The 27,092-nt window shown below is 44.7% G+C and overlaps 1 protein-coding gene across 5 annotated transcripts in view; it reads right to left on the bottom strand.

Moving 5' to 3' along the window:
* The window catches only part of LOC119378124 (potassium channel subfamily T member 1), a 613,885-nt gene that overhangs the window by 66,826 nt on the left and 519,967 nt on the right, over nt 1-27,092 (bottom strand). For all 5 annotated transcript variants that reach the window (XM_049415516.1, XM_049415515.1, XM_049415514.1 and 2 more), the window contains exons 6-9: nt 6,867-6,941; nt 2,949-3,032; nt 2,212-2,306; nt 478-826 (exon numbers count right to left, since the gene is read on the bottom strand). In XM_049415516.1, the coding sequence (XP_049271473.1) occupies nt 478-826; nt 2,212-2,306; nt 2,949-3,032; nt 6,867-6,941 (603 nt within the window). The remainder of the gene's footprint in view (nt 1-477; nt 827-2,211; nt 2,307-2,948; nt 3,033-6,866; nt 6,942-27,092) is intronic.

Raw genomic sequence — 27,092 nt, forward strand, 5'->3', positions numbered from 1 at the left:
CAGCCGTTGAACCGTTCAGCCGTTAACACACACAGGATGCCTCACTGGCGCGCAAAAATGTTATGTCTCGTAGCCGCGCAGGAGTAAATATATACACTCTAAAAAAAATCGAGCATTTGGGGAGTATTTCCGCCACACAACTATAACAGTCATCCTCCTCGCGTACCTTCCTCGCACTATCAACGCGGTCCCGGCACTTCCCGATCACGAACGGCGCGCGCGTTATCAGCGTGACATAGCATTCTTATAGGAAAGTGACGAGAGCCAGGTTTTCAAGACCGGAAACGCAAGCAAGCCAGATTACGATTATTGTTGTGTGGCAGAAATACTCCCCAAATACTCGATTTTTTCTTAGAGTGTAGCGACCGCTGTGTCGCATGTAACTCAGCGGTCGCTAACCACGATTAAGTTAAAGGAGCGATGAGAGCGCGTGACAGAGGCCAGTGTATCGTGAAGACACGACGTGTTTGGCAGCACCTGCAGGAGAGGGTGTGCGTAGAACTCGTTGAGGAAGTCCATGACAGTGTCGGCGCGGAGCGTGGTGGAGCAGACTACCACGTGGCGCTCGCTCTGGGCCCGATGCATGCTGTAGGTGCCACCCAGCTTCTGACGCTCCATCCAGGTGTAAGCGAGCTGCTCAAACTGCGTCGGCAGCACAATGAGTGCCGCGCAGATCATGGCCACCATGAAAAGCTGCGACGGCCAAACGTCTGGCTTGAAGTCGCCGTAGCCCACCGTGGAAAGCGTCACCACCACAAAGTAGAAGCTCTCAAAGAGGTCCACGTGCTCCACGCCGGCCCTTTGAAAGTGCTGGAACCCGCACACGCTGCAACAAGCGCGCAAGACCATTACATTAACGTACATGCCTGAGCTTTCGATTGTTTCTACTGAAAGCAGCGGGAGGAATTTTTTATTTGTCCTTCCTGTGCTGCCATATTGGGGCTTGAAACTGCAGTATACACTAACTAACATATTAAATTTGAACAGCGCTACTGAACGCGGACGGAGAAGAACACACACGCACACAGCGCCGACGTTAATCTGTAAATGTATATTGTCGTGCGCACGTGACGTATATATATATGCAAAGCAAGGAGAAACATGGTATGTGGCTGCTGGCTTCTGCCCCCTGGAAAAGGGGATGCTAATAATGATCATCATCATCATCATCATGTAATCAGAATCTCACTGAGTAGTCTGTAAGACCCCCTATACTGCGACATTTCCGACTAGGTCTACAGGATGTAAAAGTTATGATACAGTGGTAACAGCCAAATACTAAGCACAGTATCGAATTATTGAACAGGTTCTACCTTGTTCTAGGTACTTTGCACATTTAATATGGAGTTTCAGTCTTTGGATAGATGTCGGCGCAAGACGGGCATATATGAAATAATTGAGAAATCCTGGAGCTGCACACTGTGATATAAGTGACGTTACAATAGAGGGAGCCAGGTTAGCTCTCATCATAACAGGTGCTCTTTAACGTGCGCCAAGTGGACGGTCCCACGCGTACTTTCGCTTTCCTAACTCATTGGAATTGGGCCGCTGCGGTGGGGAATCGGGAAAGCGCCGACGAAAAAATTAATGACCTCGCTTGGGCTCGTTCCGTGTCGCTGTTCACAGTCAGTGTTTAGATGGACAACGAAATAAGCAAAATGTCGCCACGAGGCGCGCACGCTTTAACCGCTTTTACAATAGCGACAGGCTTACAGCGATAGCTGTTGCATGCGTTCTCAATTGACCTGGATATGTTCGTAGGAGTATAGTTACCATCTTTCGTAACAAGTCGCAGAGCTTTTAAAAGAAACCCTATTGGCTGCGCAAAACAATCACTGTGACGAACCTTATAGTTTTGTAGCACTTTGAAGCACGGTTCAGGAAAACACAGAGCGGTTTATTAACACACCTACGCCATTGTTCGAACTACTACTTCATCCTCTTAAGCAGACTCCCCACTAGCAGTTCATTTCCGAAGTTTTTGTGCGCCAGAAGGAGAAGAAAAGTCTGCCACGGTGTACATGTTTGCCCAACGGTCTAGTGCGCACATATCTTCAAAATATGGCGGCAATTTCGCGAGGCGGTGAACCTGCATAATTTTACGTAGGACTGCGCCGGTCTATCACATGGCTTACATACTGACACGAGGAGTGCGCATTTACCTGTACGACTCACGTGTGCAGATTGCTCGCGCTCAATTAATTCGCTCACCTGGTGAATATGAGGCAGAGTAAGGTGGCGGTGAGGATGAGCAGCCGCTGTGATAGTGCGGACTGGGACTTCTGAAGGGCTCGGTGTAAATCGTTCTGGAAAGACAAGCGGCAAAACTGCATCACTTGCAGTCGCGAGTGACGCAAGTGGAGTTATTCCGTCGTGTATGCCATAGGCCGGCGTGTGGAGGTACGGCGCGTTTATACATAACCACCGGCTACACGGGAACGACGCGAAGCCGCTACCTGTAGCAATAGTAGGCATACCTTAGGTGTGCTTCCGTTAAACTTCGTATTTCAAGTCATGCTGTAGAGTAGTGTGTCATCAAAACCGCGACAAAAGTCACTGAAGCTGTGCCATTCTGTCACGTGTAAATGAATCCTGTTACGTGCCACCAATTTCACGAAGAAAAAAGAAGTTAAAAGGCAAACGATAAGGTGGGCACGCATCGGGCTAACAGGTTGTTGATTAGACACACTTTGACAAAGGCGGCAATACGATGACAATGCAACGAAAGCGCGAGTACGAGCCGTTTATATTACTTCGAAAGCCACACGTCGTCATGAAGGAGCCTCGCGGCGGTGTTTCTGACGGTTTTTAGCGAACCAGTTTGATGAAAGTTGCCCTGGGATTGAGTGTGAGTTCGTTTTATCGCTCCTGTCGATGCTGCCATCAATACATGCATGTTTGACGAGACAATACCAAAGTGCAAATAAGAGATATTGTCGAATACTTACAAACATGTTTTCGAGTACAAACTTCGCAAGCCAACAGTTAAGAAACACTGGTATAAATACATTCCGTAAAGGTGCATAAAATATCTGTAAGAGAACAACAAATCCAACGGTTAATAACCCGAGCGAAAAAGTTTGCAAACATTGTACGGAGATCGCTTTCTGGCACAAGCAATAAGAAAGCATCACACTGCGAATATCCGGACAGCCTCATATATTGAGTGCGTCACCTAACGTAAGCCAAACTGTTTTCTTCGTTTTTATATTTTTTATTTAGCCAAGTATTTAGTACAAGTAAATTATGTTGATGAAAGAACAGGGCAAAAACTGTAACACCTTATATGCCTCACAACCGTATACTGTGCCAGTTTTTTGTACCAGTATTGTACCAGTTTTACATTTGAATCACATAAATTTGTTTTTTTCTCTCGAAGCTTCACATATACACAGTCAGAATTCGCACAGTGCCACTGTCGCTAACTTCAACACAGATGTAACTGAGAAGAATCAAACACGCACAAATGCGCAGCTGACATAAACCAACATACAAGAAAGGAAACTGAACGAAGACAGAAGTTGATTCGTACGATTAATGAGAGGTGGTAAAAATTATTCTCGTGTGCATTTTTATGTGCACATAATTAAAACGAAAGTTGAAGAAACGAGAACACGCTACCTTTTTAAGGACAGTATCGTCTCGTGTATGTTAACGGATAGCGTTGAGCATGAATATGTAGTTTTCAAAGCTTGAGAACGTTAGCTAGTGCGGCGCCTAACCATCGCTGGCTGGTGTTAAGATATTTTACTACATGGCACACGCACCGTAGAGTGCAGTAGGCACTCGGGGCATACGGCTTGAGGCTAACAGCAAAGATATAAGAGTGATTGAGGCGAAGAAAAGCTAAGCGGAACTGCGGTGCTTAAAGTGAACCGGAGAAGCAATATTTACGTTGCTTAACAATGTACACCGTAAACAGGAAACCAAGGTGTATACTACAACAGCAAACAGCCTGTTGTATGCACCAGCGCAGGCAAAACATTAGCGTCTTCTCCTTCGAAGAATGTTTCGTTCCGCGAGACAGGGACCGTCAGAGCGCGCATCAACTTTGTTTGCATAGAGCGCGTGCGGCAGTATTATGTAGTTAAACGAGTACACAATACATAATGCGCGCATAATGTACTGTATTACAAGGAAGCTTTGCATCGCAGTCTTGGATCTTAGGTAACAGCCAGAAAAGTTAGAAATATACGCACGAACGAAATGCTCGCGCATGTAAATGCGTGTGCGTGTGTGCATCCATGTGCATTGTTTAGAAGCCAAAAGCGCATATAAGTACACTATCTACAGTCAGCGCGCTCCCTACCCACCAAGAATGCTTTGCGTATAAATACATAAAGAAACACGTAGTTTTCTTTATTTGTTGCCACTTTTGAGAGAATTCTTTATGATGATGCACGAATGTGCATTCTCTCTCTCTCTTCCTTTGCAGGACTAAGTTTTGTACACCATATTCACCACATAGTTTTCAGTGATAAAGAGCTTTGAGTGAGAGAGAAAACGATAAATGAAAGATGGGAGGTTCACTTGTACTGAGCCCAATCGGCAGCTGAGCAGTGGGCAAGAAGAAATAGAGAAAAAAATTAAAGGAAGTCCTCAACGCTGTGAAACTCCCACGTGCTCTGTTCAATTAGCTCCAGAGACGGTGCTCTAAACAAGTGCGATAACGCTACGGCTTAAAATAGAACGAAATACACAGACAAAAAGAAAGAGATTGAATTTTCATCTTAAATCTTGTCAGATTTACGAGCGCTAAAATTTTAAGCGATCTGAAATGCATACAAGAGGCACAGACGTTGCAGAAGCACTATGTGCATCTAAACAAAGAGCTCACTCCTCTAAAGAAGTATTAATAAGCACAACAAGAACCACCACATAAATTCGTCGTATCTCCTCTGTCTTCTTTCGAGCATGCAACGATGGTAATGCCCTCAAAAGGCACAGGCCAGACTGGTTAGACAGAGGAGACTACGACGTTATATGGACAAAAGCTTTCTGAATGAACATTTGCTTCATTGTAAAGTCAAATCTCGCTGACTTTGTTCACCACTATAGTATCACGACCAAAACGGAATCGCATTCAACTTACGCTGCATTATGCCGGACTATATATGCGCATTCGGTCGGTTCTCGAGGGAGCCCGACGAAAAATGGCTTCTTGCTCCATTAGCATTCTTTGAGTTGCCGAGTAACCCACGTTTTGAATACCACAAAATATACACTGATCACAAAAATTGGGCATTAAATCGGACAGACTAACAGCTAAAAATAGCTCATCGGGGACAAAAGTCACGAGCAACGGTTACACTGGAATTGTTCATTAAAAAAATTTCCGCCAATCGTGATGCCGGCTACGATATTACAGGTCACCAACCAACAGAAAATGGCACTTACGAAAGAAGGGTTTTCGGGACTTCGGCCTCTAGAGCGTTATTTTGTAACGATGAATCTTGCAAAGCTAATTGTTTTCATGCATTGCGCGCTTGGCCAGTGCGCCCACGTCCGCACACGGCGATCCGCACACGTTATCAACGTGAAAAGGCGGCCGTGAGCGGTGGGCAAACATAGAACCCAGCGTAGCGCCACGGCCGCTACATAGAAAAAAACAGGTGCGGCCTGCTGCGTGGCGCCGAAACGGCGTCCGGGGCCTAGTTCTCCTTGCGCCCGCTCTGGCGCCACCACACCGGTCCAGCTGTTCACGGAGAAGCGCTTCGACAGCCGCGTTTGTACGCGCGACACTTACTCCAATCAGGCCGTAGATTACGCGTTTTATAGCTTCACATTACAGGTTGAAAATTGAAGTCGTTATTAGAAATGCCAAGAGATGCGCAAGATCTAATGTGGTTTGGCAGGCCTTATCTACAGGAAAGCTACGTTCTGTGCTTGGTTCTGAGGCCGACTGTGGAACGAACGCTTCGATCTCGTCTTTTCACAGGGTGCGAGGAACTTTTGATCTGAGGGCTTTCTCCTGAGCTTTCACAATCACCTGCCCCAACTAGTGCGTCATCACTGCATTCATTCGCCGGCGTTTCCTGGGCTGCGCGTTCTTTTTTTTTTTTGCATGTAGTGCGGATAACCGGGAAACACAGTAGGGACCGCAGTCGGAAGCAAAATGCTAATCTTCGTGTTCTTTTTATAGTCATCCTCAGTGAAATGTAATGCACATACCAGCGACCTGTCGCTTGGCTCCCACTTACTTGCTTTCCCTGATGGCCCTTGCCGAGAAATATTCTTCAGCCACGCTTCGCGACGCTGCAGAGCGCTAGGGAATTCGTGGTACTTCATAGTAGCGTCTCTTCTCGCGTTTGAATTGCACAGCGGCACACAACAGCTTCGCGGCATCTCACCGCTGGAAAATACCGTCCGCCACAGACGCGCACACCAAATAAACGCACTCAGGCGCAAGAAACACGAGGAAAGGTACTCACACACACGATCACACAAAAAAGCACACGAACAACGCATAAATTCCGAGCCGACCACATTGTGGCACCACGGCCGCTGCATAATGGTAGCACGAACTGGCCTCTGCTTTGCGGACCGCGCTAGTGGCGTCCTCACCAAAAACTGCGGCCGCAACTGCGAACTCGACCGGGACGCGCTTGCCCATTGACGGCCACGCGACGCAGTAGGCCGCACCTGTTTCTTTTTTATGTAGCGGCCGTGGTAGCGCACTGCTACAAAACACCGGTTTTCAACGCACTAAAAACTGTAAGCGATGTTTGCGTATCATCTCGCGATGCGTGCTCCCGTTGAGCGACGAGGCATGCGATGCTTGCTGTGTGGTGCAGGTGCAATCGTAGTATTCTTAGGCAAACAATTCAACGAAGGAGGCAGTGTGGAAGAAGGGTGTAGTTACTCACAGTGACTATAAATGGTACATTGTTGACAATCTCGAGAAGGAAGCGGAAAGACAGGAGTTGTCTCCAAATATTTCCCTGGAAAAGTAAGGTGAACAGCAACGATGAGAACTCGCGAAGATGAAACGGTCACTTACAAGCGAAAAAAACCTAGAAGACAGTTAAGGCCACACACTGAACACTATTATCCGAAATTGACCCACGAATAGTAATGCACACAGCAGCAGGTTTACCAGGCCAAGCCGATATACTAAAACGCAGGCTTTGACTGGAAGTGGCATATAACAACAGGCTCCTATGCAGGGTACGCCTCTCAAGTACGCCTGATCGAGTGTTGCTACGGTCAAGCAATTGAGCACCTTCGTCACGTTATTCTTTTGAGCTCGAAATACACCAAATAAAGAAAAAACATTAGTGAGAAAACTTGAGAGTTTGGATAAGCACCCCTGTGTATTACAAAAGATACTTATACCGTGACCTTCGTGTTACCTGTAGCAAAACGCAAGCATAATCTTGAAAGGCTTCCTAAGTGGACACAGAATTAGACACGCGTTTTTGAAAAGCAGTCATGAATGAAGTGAGAAGTTATATGGTTTTGAACTGTGGGCAAGACTTCGTAAACAAAGTGTTTGTGAACTTTTCATTGACACGTTTTTTTCTATTTGTTTCGTTTTCCTGTCTATTTATTTACTTGAGCTGCATTATTTATTTATTTATTTATTTATTTATTTATTTATTTATTTATTTATTTATTTATTTATTTATTTATCTCTTTATTTACTGAACAAAATAGAGAAGTTTAGCAGCCGAGGTGCTTTTAACGTCAACCTTACCACAGCAATTCACTTATTACAGAACACAGAACGGGTCCGCGATTCACGTAGTCAGTCCCGTAGCCCGGAGGAGGGGGGCGGGCTAGGGGCCTAAGCCCCCTTTGAAAATTTGGTGTGTGTGCGGGAGGGGGGTGTTTTACCAAAAATAAATAAAGGAAATAGGTGATTTTCTCAAGTGGTCAAGGTTTTCAGCAAGTGCCCCCCCCTCACCCCCCCCCCCAAAAAAAAAAAATTGCTGGCTACGGGCCTGCACGCAGCATTGTCACTAGTTTGAGTCGACACGATCTGATATCATGGCTGACTAAGCGCCGGCTTCACTGCATACTGCGACACGGACCTGCTACGCGACATTCTGTCCGTCAGTACACTGACAAGAGAATTTCAAAGCTTATTGACACGACCTTTACGACACCGGTGTTAACGTGTATTCTGCCAATGTGTTCCGTACTGTGCGCTAGTTTTCTGTGTTCTTTTTTTTAGGATGAAAATCTTAAGCAGGCAGTGCGATTCCTACGCTGTGGATATAATTTGACTGAAACGTTCGTTTTTTTTTTTCAGAGCAAAACTTCAGGAAGAGTCAATATCATACTTTCCCGTGTAACTGTCGCTTCGCATGCTGAGAATTGAATACGTACGAATCATGTCTGCCTCGTTCGCCCCCGCGCCGCTGTAACAGGACATTGTTACTAACGGCGGAATTAGTAGAACGCACCGGAAAACGTACATCGAAGGCCTCTGACGCCTTTGTATATAGAAAGGATTTAAAATGGTCGTTGCTGCACGTGTCCTTTCATTTAAAGATGCTTTGCATTACAAGTGCTCTCCTATATGTTTAAACATGCCGGACGTTCCGGAGAAGATGGAATCTTGAAGAGGTGGAAAATCCTTGGAACACGGGGCGTCGCTAGAGCCAACGTTTCGACGGGTGGTCTTGTCTTCTTGATGGCAGCAATTTAACAATTGCTCAACGTCATCAATTGCACAAAGATCATCAACTGCCGCCTTGAAGAAGAGAGAACCAATAGCGGAAGCGTTGGCTCCAGCGACCCCTCTTGTTGAAGGATTTTTCAGCTCTCCTACTTTATTGCGGCACAGGTCAGGTGAATGTTACCGCTCGTGAAATGTGACCAAACACCGAGAAAGAACGTAGATGTCTAAGCGTAGTCGTTGTTAACACAATAAAGACTTTGCAGGAGATGAGCCTGAGCCAAACAAACAAAATAAAAAAATGCAAAGAAAAACACAAAAAAACCCCAAGGAAGCCGAGGTAGCTATGTACCAACACGCAGTACACCGAAACACGAAGTAGCTGTGTACCAACATAATTAGCGCTCGCCCTTGTCGTTTTCTTTTCGTCCATGTGTTTCTTGCGTTGCAGTATCTCTTAATCATGTACCAACACGCCCAACTCGCCCCTTCGATGAAGTAGCTGTGCCTCGTCTTCATCGCTGCGCGGCACTGACAACATGTCTGCCAGCTTCCGCATTTCTTTGTAAAGCTCGTTCTAATAAAACAAACATGCTCCTTTCTCGAACTCTGTGCAATTCCTTTCTTTAAGGTAACGTGCATACCAGTTCTTGCTCATCTCATTAACAAATACAACGCCCGTAAGTGCAAGAACACCTGCACACAACACTGATAATGCGTACTATACAGGGTGTTTCGTGTTTCTTTAGACATTAAAGATTTGTTTATAACAATTCTATGACAGTCAGGCTCCTTTCGTTTTCGCACATGAACTCTATGTCGAGGCGGAAATACTTTTTCGCAGCTGAAATGACACTGACGTGGATAATCAACAAAACCTTGTTAATCAACTTTTAATTATTGTCTTGAGGACAGTTTATACTAGAAAGTTGTAGTTTGTGACAATTTATGGCATACCCATTTTTTTAGAAATCACGCAAGTTGCATGTAATTGGAGATATACATTATCAAAATTTAAGGGCGATATCGAAACTGATCGCGCCCGGCGCGCACGAAGTGCGACCGCTCTGTAACGTAAGATCGAAACTGCCTGCGACAAGGAAGTGACGAAATTTAAATCAAGGCGCGCCGAAGCAGAATTCGTTCAGGAAAATCAGCAAGCATTCTGAAATACACAAGTGTAGACCGCTTATTCTTTGGGTGCAATCTGTGATGCTTATCTTTCTTTCTTAAACTATCTACCGACGCGGAAAACTATTTCGCCTGTCTGCAAGAAGATGCGCCGCAGCGGTTGCTCCAGTTTTATGCCTCACAGAAAAAAAAAGAAGGTTGATATGGTGTTTTTATTATTTTATTTTAGTATTATTATTTTTTTTGCGCACAACTCGAAAAAAACAACAACAGATAAGCACCAAACACTACACGCAAAGGTAAGACGATCCGCTGGCGCAACTGAGATGACTTGCCGCTTTTCACGAAACGATACGGCCGGGACGCGCCTTCATTCAAATTTCATCACTTCCTTGTCACGTGTAGTTCCGCTTTGACGTAACAGAGTGATCGTGCTTTTTGCGTGTCTGGCGCGGTCAATTACGGTATCGACCTTAAAATTCAATGACGAATGTCTCTAATTACGTGCAACTTTCGTGCTTTCTAAGAAATTGGGGATACCGTAAATTGGCACGCACTACAACTTTCTAATATAAACACACGCCCTCAAGTCAATAATTAAAAAAGTTAATTAAACAGTTTTTGTTAATTAGTCGAATCAGCGTGATTTTAACTGCGGCAAAGTATTTCCGCCTCGACGAGGAGTTCGTGTCTGAAAGCGAAAGGAGCCTTACTCTCCTAGGATTTTCATAACAAATCTGTATTGTTTTAAAAAAAAGAACACCCTGTACAGTACTGGCTGTAGTCCAGAGCTCGTCTCCGCTTGAGTTCCCATGTAATCATCATCATCATCATCATAATCAAGTAATCGTGTCTTATGTAAACCAAGACGATTTCGAAGATTTCTAGAAGGTACAGCAGGGGAACTTGATGACCCTCGAAAATTAACGCTCAACCCAGTGCAGAACAATTTATATAGACGGAAAGCAAGCGCGCTTAGTACAGCATGCATGGGTTCACGAGCGAGTGGTCGAGTTGCGCGCTATGGTGCACGAAACAGCAGCAGAACACCAATGTGAAAGAACGTGAAAAGGATATCCGCAAAAGAAAACAAAAGAAGCTATAGGGAAGAGAGGGAAGCAAGAATCGCAGTTTCGCCGCAAGAGCGAAGCAATGAATACGACAGCAACAAAATGGGATGTTGTACGAAGTAAGGCCTGCAGCTAACTCTTTTGTATCCGATCTCGCGTAACTCTTAAAGCGAATGCGGTAAAATGCGAATGCGGCCGCTCCAGGGAGCGAAGCGGTGTTCGTGCTGTTTGTCGTCTCGAAACAAAGCGGTAGGAGCACCACATCACGTATACGAGCCGTCTAGTGGTGTCTGTCAAGAAAACGCACACGCCAGCGCTATGGCGAAGAGGGGAGCTAGTACATATGTGGAGTTGCTTTCGCGGAATTCAAGTTTGTAAATTATGAATCTCCTCTGGTTCTCTTTTCCGCAAAAAATGTCCCCAACAACCTTCAATCAGTTGGCGAATACGAACAACGCGACGCATTAGCAATTTCGCGCAAGAAATCTACGAAAGGTTCATTCTTTTTCCGTCCTCAAAAATAGCGTGTGTCAACATTTTTGTTTCTATTTACCCACACTGTCAGTTCCCATAACGATTCACTTTTATTCTTTTATTCAGCTTAATACTAGTGCCCAATCAGGAACATAGTTCAATTCTCGAATGCACGTTAAAGCGTCCGCCTTAGGCATCGCGTCATGTGTGAATCCTCGTCAACGGATACTGCGAGATCGCTCTCTCCGTGATCTATTTCTCACTACAGTACAACGCATGAAACCTGGTCGTATAAAAGTACAGCTGTAATGCTGCAAATATCACTTTCTTTTCAATGTTAATTTGAGATAAAACATACTCGAATGAGTATTGGTACAGCGCCCAATTCAGAAAATGTATGCGCTTGTTCGGCGTACCTAAACAAAGCTGACAGCTTGGCACGCCAACCCATTCAATGTTATTATTCAGGATTCTCAAGAACAGGGCCTTTCCGCGAATCGCATTCAATCTTGCAGGCTTCAATTTTCTCCCCACTTCTCCCACTCCTCTTTATTTTTTCTTCTCAATGGCTCCCATATGCACGAACAGTTCATAAAGTTGTAGCGGAAACCTTGCTCCCTTGCTCATTTCAAATTCTCAGAAGTATCTCAGTCTCTGTTGTAGGGTGCAGCCCTTCGTCTTTGCGTGAACGCTTTCGCTTTGGAGATGGGAAGCCCTTATTTATGATGCCAATCGACGAGAAATCTAATTAAACGACAGCTACGTTATCTCAGATGAGAGGAAGATGACGTAGAAAGAAGTAGAAAAGTTTCACAAAACACAGTGGATTTCTCCCGCACGCATCCAGGAACTTGATTCGATGCGGCGGGCATAGAAACAACCCCGAAAATTAAATTTAGTTTGCAACGACCTTCTTTTCAGCCCCGTTTCAAGTGTTTTTCTTTTTTCCTTTTCATGGAAATCAGCAAGAGAGTACTTGCCAGCTGTAAGTTTTTAATAACCGGCCGTTTTTTTAAAAGAAATAACTGAAACAGAATACACGAGTTCGCAAGGAATGACAACTGAGATCAAGTTCTGAGGGTGGCTCCGGTTTCGAAATATGCGCCGTAAGACTTGCAGAAGGAACACATTGCTGTTCCACTTTTCCGACAGAAATGTCCTTTTACACATTGAAGCGCGTAACTCAATTAATGGAATTGCGCAATCTGTCAATGAAGATATTAAACAACAACAAAAACAAAACAAAACACTGGATACATTTCGTTCCCGAAGGGCGACTCCAGCTACGCCTCTTCTTTTTGAACTGCCAGCTCTGACGCAATTATGGAGGTAACACAAATGTTGGCTATCTAGCGATTTTGTCGCTATAGCTGTATAGCGACTTGTATGTATAGATGTGTTCAGTAAATTTTATTTTTAGTCAAAAATGGGCTGCGTCTTTTTTGGCGACTTTTTAGTAACATGACAACGATTGGCGGTGTTATGTATGTTGATGAGATGCCTTAAAAGATGTTTAAGTTCTTAAAGCTGTTTTTAACGAGGCTTTCTAAACGCGCGCATATATGCAAAAGTTATACAAAAAAGCGGCCTAAATTGCTTGTATACGGGCGCGTGGGAACTGTAACAATGATAAAAGAACGCTGGTCGGCACTCCCGAAGGCCATACGCTGTGGTTGCTTGCACTAATGGAGACATGGCTTTGTATTCTGCTCGCAAAATGTACCTTGGTTCTGGCTTCGCGGTGAGCCGCCTGATCAAAGAGGTCATAATATCGGTGCCGTGGGACTTTTTAACCGCGCTATGAGACAGCATCCTGCCTGATGCGGTGAAAAAATTTTTTTTCAGAATTCAGTGCAACTCTCGGCTTCGTTCGGCTTGCTATCGTTGCTATAGTCGCAACGTGCGACACTGTGCCGACAATCTAAAGTTGAGTACATGCACTCGAGCACGAGCGAAAGAAAATGAGAAAAAAAAAACAAGCCCAGCGTAACGCGCGGTAAAAATTGTACTCAAAAGGAACGACAGACGCTGGGAAAAGCACTTGGTATGTAGGAGAAATGTTATGCGAGAAGAGCTGCATGACTCTTTTTTTGTGTGTATGTGTGGGGAAGGGGATGAATGGAAGAAGGCTGGAAGTGCCGGACGAGCCTTCTACATGTGAGTGATAGAGGCTTTGATCTGTCGTATTAGCTCTTGAAACAGCTTGCTAACAGATTTTTGTTGATGCGCTACTGAACAAACACATTTTTAGAAAATATGATGCCAAGAAGGTTCATAAGGGCCCTACATGAACTTTTTAAAATTATTATTGGTTATAGGACATGTTGTCGCGTCTGTGGACTATATACTCATCTTCCCATAAAAAACATAACTAAAAGCACAAAGTACAATTGAAAAGAGAGAAAAGCACAGGGACCCAGTCCAAAACATCTGTTCAGCACACATGTAAATGAAGCCGCTGAAGGGACTCACAAAGTTTGCTAAGCAAGATAAAATGCATAAAATAGCCCAGAAGCGAGCATATAAGCCATCCGTACATTTACATAACAATACGCACGAGTAACATCTTTATTGTTTGTTCGAATCACACGTGTGATATAATTCAAGAACACATAACGGAACTGCACGACGTCAGTTACCGCAAAACGACCGAATAGTAGAGGAACATTTTATACGCAATCAGACGCACGTGCGCCCAGGCCAGCGTGATGACCCAATATAGGCGTGGTACGCGTAGCGGCATAGCATCAAGCGTTGCGAGCACTGGAGTGGATAGCTTTCGTCATTAGCGAAGCAAAACAGCTTTCTGCGTTACGCAGCTAGATTCTTGATCCGATAAGAAAGTCACAGCTTCGCCGCAACAGCGAAGCAATGAATGCGATAGCAACAAATTGGAATGTAACGCAAAGAAGGGCAGCTGCTCGAAACTTCCATCGCGCTGCTCAAGCACAAAGGACGCATGAAAAGAATGCACACAAGATGAACGCGAACTAAGCACGGTCACAGCTCGACACTTAAAGCGCGCTGCTCAAACACCAAGAAGGACGCACGAAACGAACGCACAGGTATACAAAGGACGAGCGCGAACTAACAACTGTCACAGTTCTTAATTCTTTGTGTTTGAGCAGCGCGCTTCCTTCGCAAACGCGGCCGCTGCAGCGAGCGAAGTGACCTTCGTGAGCTCTTCAACTTTGCGGTGAAAGCACAAGACGTACACCCCCCCCCTCCTCCTCACGAGTCGCGTACGGGCGACCACGCCCTGTAGGGCAAAGTACAACTGGTAGAGGTAACGAGTGGGGCGACGACCTTTAAGCCCTTCGCGCCATCTCGGTGGTAATCAAGAGAACATGCTGAAGCGATTCCGTGCTCCGCGTACCGCCAGCGGTAAATGGTGTATATAAACAGCTCGCCATTATTACGCTGAAACACGTACTCTCCGTGGCCGAGTCTAACGCCGCGCGCTGCGCTGCGAAGGGTCGCGCGTTTGAATCCGCGCTGCAGAACAAATTTTTCTGAAATATTTTTTATGGCTTTTACATATATATGTACAGCCTCCAGCATTTTTAACTATATCGCGCGAACGTCGACCGCACGCAGTATCAGCGCCTTACAACGGCGATAATTTGCGAGACCGGCAGTAGTACGCGCAGGCACACAAAGCACCACTAGCGCATGCGTCGTCTGCCACGCCGTTGTAAGGCGCTGATACTGCGTGCGGTCGACGCTCGCGCGATATAGTTAAAAATGCTGAAGGCTGTATATACATACACATATACGGGACATGATGGCGACGGAGAAGACAAAAACCAGCCAAGAGTGTCCAGCACCGGTCCGACTTAACTTTAGCGAATGAGAAGTGTCTATATCCATCGAAATATGCTGTCAGAAGTGTTGTGTCGCCGGTAAAACTCACTGTGCCGCCTATAACTACAGGGGTCGCTATACTTAGTACGTGTTAACGCGCAAGATAGCAATCCACGCGTGCTTACGTATCTGCTTCTGATGAAGGCGTAAACTTTATGGGCAGAAATGACATTACTACGATGATTCTGAGCGAGTGACCAGTTTATAGCCGGAGCTCCGCGAAGCGAATAGCGTAGGTAAGTTAAACTGTCTTTCGCACAGTAACGACAGAATATACTGCGATTTTTCTTTCTACATTAAGTATATAAATAAAGCAAGGGTAATGACAGGCAAGCGTGGGAGGAGGGGAAGGTCACATTTCTTAGACCCTCAACGAATGAATGAGTACAGAAGTCATCATATAACACACAAAAACAAAACAAAAAACATCCTAGAGGGCGAGCGAGAAAGACTCCGATAAAATATTACCCGAACGATGGCGATAAGGAGGGGAGAGTGTAAAAGGCTGCATCCTATTATACGCGATATGCCAAAATAAGCTGAAAAAAAAAGTGTGGCGTCATCGCGAATTCCTCGCATGACTGGAGCACACATTCGAGGCATTTTTGTCCAAAGTGCTCTTAATAAATAAATAAAAAAGATGAAAAGAGATGAGACAGCGAACGGGGCATTCTCCGGATGACAATGCCGGCCGGCGTACATCGACCAGGGTCCTTGCGCAAGCGAGGGGACAGAACGCGCTGCACGCCTTCTATATATCCGCGCTCGGTCGTGCGTCGACACCATTCGTCAACGGCGCCGTCAGCCGTCCTTTTCCTTGTCCCGTAGGCGCGTGTACGCGCACGTCATGTGCACAGCGCTGCTGCTTGGCGTGGCTGCGGCGTTTGAGATGAAATGCGTCGAGTGCACGTACACCCACTTAGCGAAGGCGGCGGGAGCCCAGCTTGTCCGATAGCGCTAGCGTGCGCGCGTAGCCGCCGCGCATGGGAGTCGGTCACGACGGCGTATATGCGAAAGTGGTCGCGACAAGCGCTCCCGCCGCGCGCCTCGCATCGGTGCTTGCTGTCGTTTTTGTTCTTATCGTTACTGTTGTTGCCTATAACACTGAAAAAAAGTAGACCGCCATAAAAACACTATAGCTCTTTAGAACTTTAGGGAACTTTCCCTGACTGAAACACAATGAAGTGAAGAAAGTAGTAATAATAACAAAGGAAAAACGAGAGAATATAGAGCTATACGTATAATAGATGGGAAAATATTTCGCGAATAAGATACACCGTGCGAGGGACAAGTGAAATATGCATTGGCGGGGTAACGGTACACCTGTCAAGATGGGCTGTCCACGTATAAAGAGTCCAAGTTTAAGTTTTTCATATATAGTGCACTTTTCTTTTTTTTCACGACACGAAGATATATGTTAACTCGAACAGCAATGCACATCTGCGCAGACATGGCGTAGTATTTCTGGAAAGCGGTTTAACGCTCAGTGTTTACAGCTAAACGTCACTAAAACGTGACGAACGCCCACTATATAATCTGAACGTGCTCTCGAACGGCATAAAACGTTGATTATTTATTGTTCAGTGCCGACTATGTTACGCAATTATTATTATGTATCGGTACTGCGCGACGAGCATATAACGGTTCCATATTAAAAGCAGCAACTCCTCCTAACTGTCATGTAAAAAAAGCTTAGATCGCATTAGCGAATGTCAACGTAAATCTTGACGTCCTCAGCTTGTAAATGAAGCACGCTCCTTAAATCTTCTCACTTTGTCCCGCATTACCTACGCTTAAGGATCAGGGGACAGCCATCGCCAGAAGGCGCAGTTTCTATACATAGTTTCTTTTCAGATGTCTATAAGGATGTAAACTAACTCCTCAGATTTGAACGTTATCATTTTGCGCTTTGTAAGATCGAAATTGGAGACGGACACGACTCGGGTGATATATATATATATATATATATATATATATATATATATATATATATATATATATATATATATATATATATATATAAAGAAAAGAGCACCGAACAGACACAGCGTTTGTAATCTCGAAAATGGCATTACGCAACAGCTCGGGCAACTGAAAGCTTCGCTGCGTGCTTGAGCAGGCGATAAATTTGTTCCAGGAGCTGGATTAAAGTGTAACCAAGAGTTCGACGAAATAACTTCTGGCGAGGAGTGAACCTTGAAAAAAACCATACACACGCCAATACCAGGAGCACCTGAAAAGAAAACTATTTTCTTTGCAGTTTTCTTTTGAAAAGAAATAGTTTTATTTTCATTTGCTTGAGATTTTGGCGAGCGTATAAAGTTTTTCTACAATGGATTAAAGTGTGTACTCACTGTTTTCACACCGCTATAAATTTTTCCACGGTTTTTGTTTTCTACATAACAGATACTCTGTTGGTTCGCTCTTTATTTTATGATTTCCCACATGGTTCTTCGGCCAATTACGGCCGTATTCGCCTGAGTGACACTGAAGCCCGCGCATTTAAAACTGCGCACCTAACAGGTTCGTTCGCTTTCCCTTGCTGAACATAGCAGAACGAGACTGTCGCGGCTGTGTTTAAGTCTTGGTTTTTGAGAGCTGTAAAGCTTTTAGAAGATCGCCTCAGAACGATGTCGTGCAGCTCCAAGTTAGTTGTACAGGGTCAGGCTTATTGTGCTGCGCGGGAAAATATTAACTGCCGGCACCGGCGTATACTGTTGTAACTTTGCGTTTCCCTGCCTCCCTCTTCTTTCCTTCCTCCGTGGTCGCCACTGTTTCCGTCAAGGTCACGAGAGGCGACGACAGCGGCAACACCAGAGTGGTGCTCAGTAGCTAACAAATGTGTTGCATTAGTAGATTTATGGCGCTGAGGGGTGGCGACTCGGCAGAGAGGAGAGGGAGAGAGAGAGAGCTTCCCCCTTTGGGGGCTCGAACATGAGAGCGAAGGTGGACAAAGGCAGCTGCAATCAGAGGACTAAAATGACAGGCTGTGTTTTTCCCTTAAACGCTGCACAGCCTCTTTATATTCCTCGCCGAAACAGTTTTTAAAACGCTTTTTTTCTCTTGTTCCTGTTTACATTAATAAACAGTTTTACATTATCGGAGACGTTCAACGACTGCTTTTATGCGACATATACTATTGCATACAGACGTTGCCATCGCTCGTTCATTCGCTCGCTCGCTCGCTCGCTCACTCACTCACTCACTCACTCACTCACTCACTCACTCACTCACTCACTCACTCACTCACTCACTCACTCACTCACTCACTCACTCACTCACTCACTCACTCACTCACTCACTCACTCACTCACTCACTCACTCACTCACTCACTCACTCACTCACTCACTCACTCACTCACTCACTCACTCACTCACTCACTCACACAAACACCCCCCCCCCCCCACACATGTACAAACTAAAACAAAGAAAAAATTAACCTTAGCTTACGGTAATGTTTTTAACGGAACGGAAGAACCTGTACAACCTCTACCACATTCGTTGTTGGCATGTAATGGAACAAAAGAAAACCTTTGAGTTAAAGCACGTCGACGATTCGATCGTGTCGAGAAAGCGAGATAGGTCGAAACATAAGACAACAGCATGAAAAAAAAGGGTGTTCGCACGTGTACGATAAAGAAGTATGTAGACATAGACCTCGCTATAGAAAATAAAGTAAAGAGAGTAACTCTGCAAACAGTCTGGATAAGCCGCGTTCGAAAAAATTGAAAAACGATGCTTTCGACCCCTGAAAGTGACAGCGCACTCAGTCAAGCCAAGCACGCATCTAGCACGTTCCAGTAGAAAGCTTTCTGAGTGGCTGCCATGAAAAGAAGGCGCAGGCACACACAGCGACAGTCTAAATAGCGAGGAAAGAAAGTATATAGATATATATTCTCGAAACACATAGTTACCAGAGTATAGCCCGCGATGCCAACCGTTTGTTTCAATACAACCCCACAAGCAAGAACGCTTCATATATATACAGCAAATCACGGACGCACGCTGACTGAACGGTGTCACATTTTTCTTTCATTGAGATAAGATGGCGTTATATGGTGTCGGCTTCTTTCTTTTCACATTATTTTTTGAGGAAAAAGGCAACCATAGCGCGGAATTTCTAGTGAGAAAAGAAGATGAAGTCATATGAAGGCTTCGTGCGATGATAGGTGACGGTGTCACCGAATCGAAGGGACCTAAAGAAAAGGCAGGTTGTGGAGAAAAAGCTTTATAAGAAGTGTCGCGAAGGACACTGAGATCATCTTTGCCGCGGGCGCTGAGAAGAATGCATGGGCGAGTTTTCACGAAGTTCAAGAAGTGTCGGTACAAAGCTGTATCAGAATTAGAGAAGCGAGTTGGGCTAGTTGGTGCGTACTGACTACAGACATAACTAATCGGCGCAAAAAAAAAAAAAAAAAAAACAACGAACAAGGTGAACGCAACAGACAGGACTCGGCGCTAAATTAGCGCCCAGTCCTGTCTGTTGTTCGTTGTTTTTTACGCTAATTAGTTATGTCTGTATACAAAGCTGCATATTAGAGCAAATATTGGCTCCCTCTTCTCGAAGTCAGCGCCAGCTGCGGCTCTAGCACACTGAATACGCAAATTTGTTTTCAGCATCTGAGAAATAGTGACTATTAATTGTTCCAGAACCTGTTCTGCCTATGGTGCAAGTTCCAACCTGCGTGCGAGTACTGGACAAGTGACTCGATATCAGCAGAAATTCAACTCCTTGCCCTACTTCTGTGCCGTGTACCCGATAGTGAGGAAGAATGTAGGTCCGCGCAGATGGGTAAGCGAGCAGCAGACACTTGCTTTTCGTGTACAGCGCCTTGAAATGTCGGACAGTTTGGGAAACCTTGCTTGCGTTTCTGAAGAGAACCTTAAAAGGAAAACCCTCAAAGAGAACGTAAGCCTCGCGAGCAAATGGAAAGTGTAGATGTTTCAAGGAAGAGCCTTGTTGGGTTAAACCTGCGCAACTCCTCAGGTGTTCGTATCCGGAACGCGGTATCGCCAGTTACTTGCACGTTGAAGGGAGTGTTCCCAGTTGTATAGGGTCAATTTATAGCATGAGCAGTGCGGTGTGAGCTCCGCACGTGTACGACACCCGCCACCTCAACATACAAGTTGCGAACATCGATCTAGGAGTGAGTTCAGGCCTAAACATTAAAGAAAGAAAGAAAGAAAGAAAGAAAGAAAGTAAGAAAGAAAGAAAGAAAGAAAGAAATAAAGAAAGAAAGAAAGAAGAAAGAAAGAAAGAAAGAAGGAAAGAAAGAAAGAAAGAAAGAAAGAAAGAAAGAAAGAAAGAAAGAAAGAAAGAAAGAAAGAAGAAAGAAAGAAGAAGCTGGAGACGGAAAAGTCTCGGGAGGTCGACCATAAATCTGGGTAGGTATAGCGACACTACAAATCTGTAAATGTGGAAACCATGTCCCTTCTCTTTCTTCTCCACTCTGGCGGAGATTTCGCAACATCTCTATACTGTACATGCTAGGATTGTGCTATGTTCTCTTCGGCCGTATCGAAATACTTTTTACAACCTCGCGAACGCCCCGCCACATGCCAAGTTGCCGAATAGCTTTTCCCGTATATAGCCGATGCTTCGCATAGCAGTTTATTTTGTTTGAATGAACGGAAACATCTGGATGGAATTCGACCTCAGAAGTACAAACTCCGCGTATAAATTTTCAATAAAAAAAAGTTTGTGAAGCCTGCACCGAGTCGCGCAAGGCTGGAGCAGAGCATTCGGCTGGTCCCGGCTTGACTTCACACGCCGATGGGCGAACTGTTCACGTGATCACATTGTAAATCACGAATACTGGCTGGGTATCGATCGGTTATCGCACCAAGCAGCTTAATTACCTTATCTTAATTAGCTTAACTAGGCTATTTAGCATAATTGGCCTAATTTGCATATTCGAGGCTTGGTCTCGATAGCTTGCATTTCAAGTCAACCTAGTCTAATTATAGTTCAATTAGACCGATTAGGCTAATTAGCTTACCTGGCCTAATTTGCATGGATGAGGCTTGGTCTCGATTAGCTTGCATCCCAAGTCAACCTATACTTAATTAGCTATTTAGCCTGAATAGCACTGACTAGGCTCAGTCTTAATTAGGCTTAGCTCGGCTCATCTTGCCGAGCTCGGCATGATTGGGCACACCAGAATATCAACTTGGTTTAATCATGCCTAATTAGAATATGACTTCTTTAGCCTAATTATGCTTATCTAATTAGGTATTACCATGTAACTAGGATTAATTCGGCTTGGCTACGATTAACTTGGCTTAACTAGGCACAGCTATGCTTAAATAGGTTTGACGTGGCAGCGCCGGCATGATGGTGATAATTTCTTGTCTACATCGCGGACTAGACAAACGGTGGGCATAACAGCTCTGCTGTAAAAGAGCTATACATGGGCTTCAGTGCTGTGGCTCCCTGCATTGTAAGGGCTTCTTCGTTGAGGAGTAAGAAAAATGAAAACGAAACGTACCTTCAGCACAAACGGGCTTAACGCCTTTTTTTTTTTTCAATATTCTTTTGTCTGCAATGTCCCTGCCTCAAAATATAGACAAGTGTGGCAGTCAGTACAGCCGTATGCGCACAATTGCTTATAGTGTCTAAGTAGTTGCCACGCAGCCAATCCCCGCAGTATTTCAGAGCCATTTTTTTCTCATAATGCTTTAACATTTTGAACACAGCGTAAATATGACAAGGACACCAGAAGAATAAAGGACACACCACTGTGTTGATTCTTCTGGTGTCCTTGTCCTATTTGTGCTGTCTTCAAGATATATATATATATCTCCAGGCGATCAGGCGATAAGTAGCACATTTCCTATATATATATATATATATATATATATATATATATATATATATATATATATATATATATATATATATATATGTGTGTATATATATATATATATTATATATATATATATATATATATATATATATATATATATATATATATATATATATATATATATATATATCATCATCAGCCTGTCTACGCCCACTGCAGGGCAAAGGCCTCTCCCAAGTTCCGCCAATCAACCCGGTCCTGTGCTTTCTGTTGCCACGTAATACCTGCAAACTTCTTAATCTCATTTTCTGTCTCCCCCTCACGCGTTTGCCATCTCTTGGAATCCAGTCAGTTTACCCTTAATGACCACCGGTTATCCTGCCGACGTGCTACGTGCCCGGCCCATATCCATTTCTTCTTCTTGATTTCAACTATGATGTCCTTAACCCCCGTTTGTTCCCTGACCCACTCTGCTCTCTTCCTGTCTCTTAAGGTTACACCTATCATTTTCCTTTCCATCGCTCGCTGCGTCGTCCTCAATTTAAGTTGAACCCTCTTTGTAAGTCTCCAGGTTTCTGCTCCGTAGGTAAGTACCGGTAAGATGCAGCTGTTATATACCTTCCTCTTGAGGGATAGAGGTAGATTACCATTCATGATTTGGTAATGCTTGCCGAATGAGCCCCAACCCATCCTTATTCTTCTAGTTATTTCACTCTCATGGTTCGGCTCCGCGGTTACTACCTGTCCTAAGTAGACGTACTCCTTTACAACTTCCAGTGTCTCGCCACCTATCGCAAAGCGCTGTTCTCTGCCAAGAGTGTTCCACATTACTTTAGTTTTATGCATATTAATTTTCAGACCTACTCTTCTACTTTCCGTATCCAGTTCAGTAATCATGAGCTGCAATTCGTCTCCCGCGTTACTCATCAATGCAATGTCATCAGCGAATCGTAGGTTACTGAGATACTCTCCATTAACTCTTATCCCTAACTCTTCCCAATCTAGGGCCCTGAAAACCTCCTGTAAACACGCGGTGAATACATTGGAGAGATCGTGTCTCCCTGCCGTACACCCTTCTTTATGGGATTCTGTCGCTTTCTTTATGGAGGACTATAGTGGCTGTGGATTCGCTGTAGATTTCTTCCATTATGTTTATATAGGCTTCGTCGATGCCTTGATTCCGCAGTGCCTGCATGACTGCTGATGTTTCCACCGAATCAAATGCCTTCTCGTAATCTATGAAGGCTATGTATAAGGGTTTGTTGTATTCCGCGCATTTCTCTATCACCTGATTGATAGTATGAATATGGTCTATTGTTGAGAATCCTGTACGAAATCCTGCCTGGTCCCTTGGTTGATTGAACTCTAATGTCGTATTAATTCTGTTAGCAATTACTTTTGTAAATAGCTTGTAGACAACGGACAGTAAGCTTATGGGCCTGTAATTTTTCAGGTCCTTGACGTCCCCTTTTTTATGGATCAAGATGATGTTGGCATTCTTCCAAGATTCCGGTATCCTCCCCGTCGAGAGGCACTTCGTGTACAGGGTGGCCAGTTTCTCCAACATAATCTCTCCACCGTCTTTCAATAGGTCTGATGTTACCTGATCCTCACCAGCTGCTTTGCCTCTTTGCATTCCCTTTAGGGCTTTCTTTACTTCTCCTGTCAATACTGGTGGGATGTCAGATTCCTCTGCGCTATTACTCCTTCTTACGTTATCATCCTGAATGCCTCGGCTGCTGTACAGATCTCTGTAGAACTCTTCCGCTACCTCAACTATTCTATCCATATTGTTTGTGACCTTGCCTTCCTTGTCCCTTAATGCATACATCTGATTTTTGCCTATGTACAGTTTTGTCTTCATAGCTTTGAGGCTTCTTCCGTTCTTTAGAGCATGCTCAATTCTCTGCATATTATACTTTCTTATGTCGGCTACTTTACGCCTATTGATTAACTTCGAAAGCTCCGCCAGCTCTATTTTGTCTGTTGCATTTGTGGCTTTCATAGCTTGACGTTTCTTAATGAGGTTTTTCGTCTCTTGGGATAGCTTGCCAGTGTCTTGTCTAACGACTGTACCCCTGACTTCCACTGCACACTCCTTGATGATACTAGTCAGATTATCATTTATTGCGTCAATGCTAAGGTCGGTTTCCTCGGTTAAAGCCGCGTACCTATTCTGAAGTGAAACTCTGAATTCCTGAACTTTCCCTCTCAGAGCTAGTTCATTAATCGGCTTCTTGCGTATCAGTTTCTGCCGTTCCTTCCTCACGTCAAGTTGAATTCTAGATCTTACCATTCTATGGTCACTGCATCGGATCCTGTTAACTACTTCCACATCCTGTACAATGCCCGGGTGGCCGCACATTATGAAGTCTATTTCATTTTTAGTTTCGCCATTAGGACTCCTCCACGTCCACTTACGAGTAGCCCGTTTTCTGTAGAAGGTATTCAAGATGCGTAAATTGTTGCGTTCTGCAAATTCTACTAGTAACTCCCCTCTGGCGTTTCTAGAGCCGATGCCATATTCCCCAACTGCATGATCTCCAGCCTGCTTCTTGCCTACCTTTGCATTAAAGTCGCCCATCAGTACAGTGTCTTTACCTTACTCATTGCTGATTCTACGTCTTCGTAGAAGCGTTCAACCATTTGATCATCATGGCTGGATGTAGGCGCGTAGGCCTGTACCACCTTCATCTTGTACCTCTTATTCAACTTAATTACGATACCTATCACCCTCTCATTAATGCTATAGTATTCCTCTATATTGCCAGCTATATCTTTATGAATAAGGAACCCCACTCCTAGTTCTCTTCTGTCAGCTAAGCCACGATAGCATAGGACGTGTCCGTTCTTCAGCACTGTATAAGCCTCCTGTGGCCCCCTAACCTCACTGAGCCCTATTACATCCCATTTAACACCCTCTAATTCCTCGAATAGTACAGCTAGACTCGCCTCACTAGATAAAGTTCTAGCGTTATACGTAGCCAAATTCAGATTCCAATGGCGGCCTGTCCGTACCCAGAGATTCTTAGCACCCTCTGCTGCGTCGCAGGTCTGACCGCCGCCTTGGTCAGTTGCTTCGCAGCCGCTGGGGACTGAGGGCCGAGGGTTAATTGGTGTATTCATGTGGGAGGTAGTGGCCAAGTACTACACCAGGGTGGCCAATCCTGCTCTGGTGAGGGAGTGCATTGTTGGCTGTGGACGCCAGTGAGGCTGCACCCCAGGCCTTTTTGACACAATTCCATCATCACGCGGATTTTTTTTTTTTTTTAATCCGGTTGGGAATTGTCCGGCACCGGAATTCGAACCACGGACCTCTTGCATGCGAAGCTGATGCTCTACCACTACGCCATCGCTGCCCCGCCACGGTGGTCGCTTATGGCTGCACAAATCGCAATAAGAAGACAAATCGCCGCTTATGGCTGCACAAATCGCAATAAGAAGACGCCTGGGATCACTTTTGACGTGTAAGTGTCCTCACTTCGTTCGCTGACGATTGTCTGTTTTTCGTGCGTGCTGTTAAACTGGAAACAATTTGAAAGGTGCGCATACATGTAATACATGCGTACAGTTGTAGCGACGAAAATTTTACGCTTTAAATGTTCGCTGACACGACGTTGTACGTGATTTTTAAGTGTATACACGAAGTGTATACACTTATATATATATATATATATATATATATATATATATATATATATATATATATATATATATATATATACTATAACCTTTGCCAGCTAGCCCAGTTATCGATTCTTTTTGCTAATGCTGTCGCGTGCTTGGGGGGGGGGGGGGGGGGGAGGTCACTGTGTGATCTGGCTCATATTATTGCTAAGATCACGCGCCAGTGTGAAAACTACTGCAGACTTCAGCCGCTCTCAGCTTCCATTCGCAAAGCTAGATTAGCGCAGGAAAATTCCTTTTTTCAATTCAAACTTATTTCATGAGGTCTGAAGTTAATTAACTATAGTACATCGTATTGACCCACAACTGTCATATCTGCTGTCATATCTGTCATATCTGCACAACTGTCATACCTTTCCATCGCTCGCTGCGTCATCCTCAATTTAAGTTGAACTTACAAAGAGGGTTCAACTTAAATTGAGGACGACGCAGCGAGCGATGGAAAGGAAAATGATAGGTGTAACCTTAAGAGACAGGAAGAGAGCAGAGTGGGTCAGGGAACAAACGAGGGTTAAGGATATCATAGTTGAAATTAAGTAGAAGAAATGGATATGGGCCGGCCACGTAGCACGTCGGCAGGATAACCGGTGGTCATTAAGGGTAACTGACTGGATTCCAAGAGATGGCAAACGCGTGAGGGGGAGACAAAAAATTAGGTGGGTAGATGAGATTAAGAAGTTTGCAGGTATAACGTGGCAGCAGAAAGCACAGGACCGGGTTGATTGGCGGAACATGGGAGAGGCCTTTGCCCTGCAGTGGGCGTAGACAGGCTGATGATGATGATGATGATGTCATATCTGCAACAACAGGTCTGTCCCTATGCTAACGAACAGCGACACCATATACAAACATGCTATGTGCCCGCCATGGTAGTTTGGCGGCTAAGGTTTTGCGCTTCTAAGCTCGAGTTCGCGGATTTGATTGCCAGTCACGGTGGCCGCATTTAGATGTGGGTGCAATGCAAGAACACCCGTTTATTTTACATGTAGGCACACGCTAAAGAACCCCAGGCGGTAAAATTTAACTCGGAGTCCTCCACTACAGTCTGCCTCATAGAACATAGTGGTTTTAAAGTGCAAAATGCTAAAATTAAAAAAAATATATCTCCTGACCAATGGTTTCAGTAGCCTTGTTTCATTGAATAATGTTGCCCATTATAAGCAGGCTGAGGCTTAGCCTATGCGTCTCAGAATTTGAATGCGTAGTGTTAGCCGAAGGAATGGGCTTCCATGACTCAGCCTACAGAGGCTGACCAGAACACCGACATCGCGTGGCCAGTCACCGTTCATTCCTACGTACGACGGGCTCGGTCACAGGTTCGCGAACGACAGATACGGGTTACACAGCGCTGTACCGTTTTAATAGTAGGCGACATAACTACGACATAACGACGCTGAATTTTTATAGAGGTATGGAGCAACTTAAGATACCGCGAA

The sequence above is a fragment of the Rhipicephalus sanguineus genome, chromosome 1 (genome assembly GCF_013339695.2).
Source record: "Rhipicephalus sanguineus isolate Rsan-2018 chromosome 1, BIME_Rsan_1.4, whole genome shotgun sequence".
Lineage (NCBI taxonomy): Eukaryota > Metazoa > Arthropoda > Arachnida > Ixodida > Ixodidae > Rhipicephalus > Rhipicephalus sanguineus.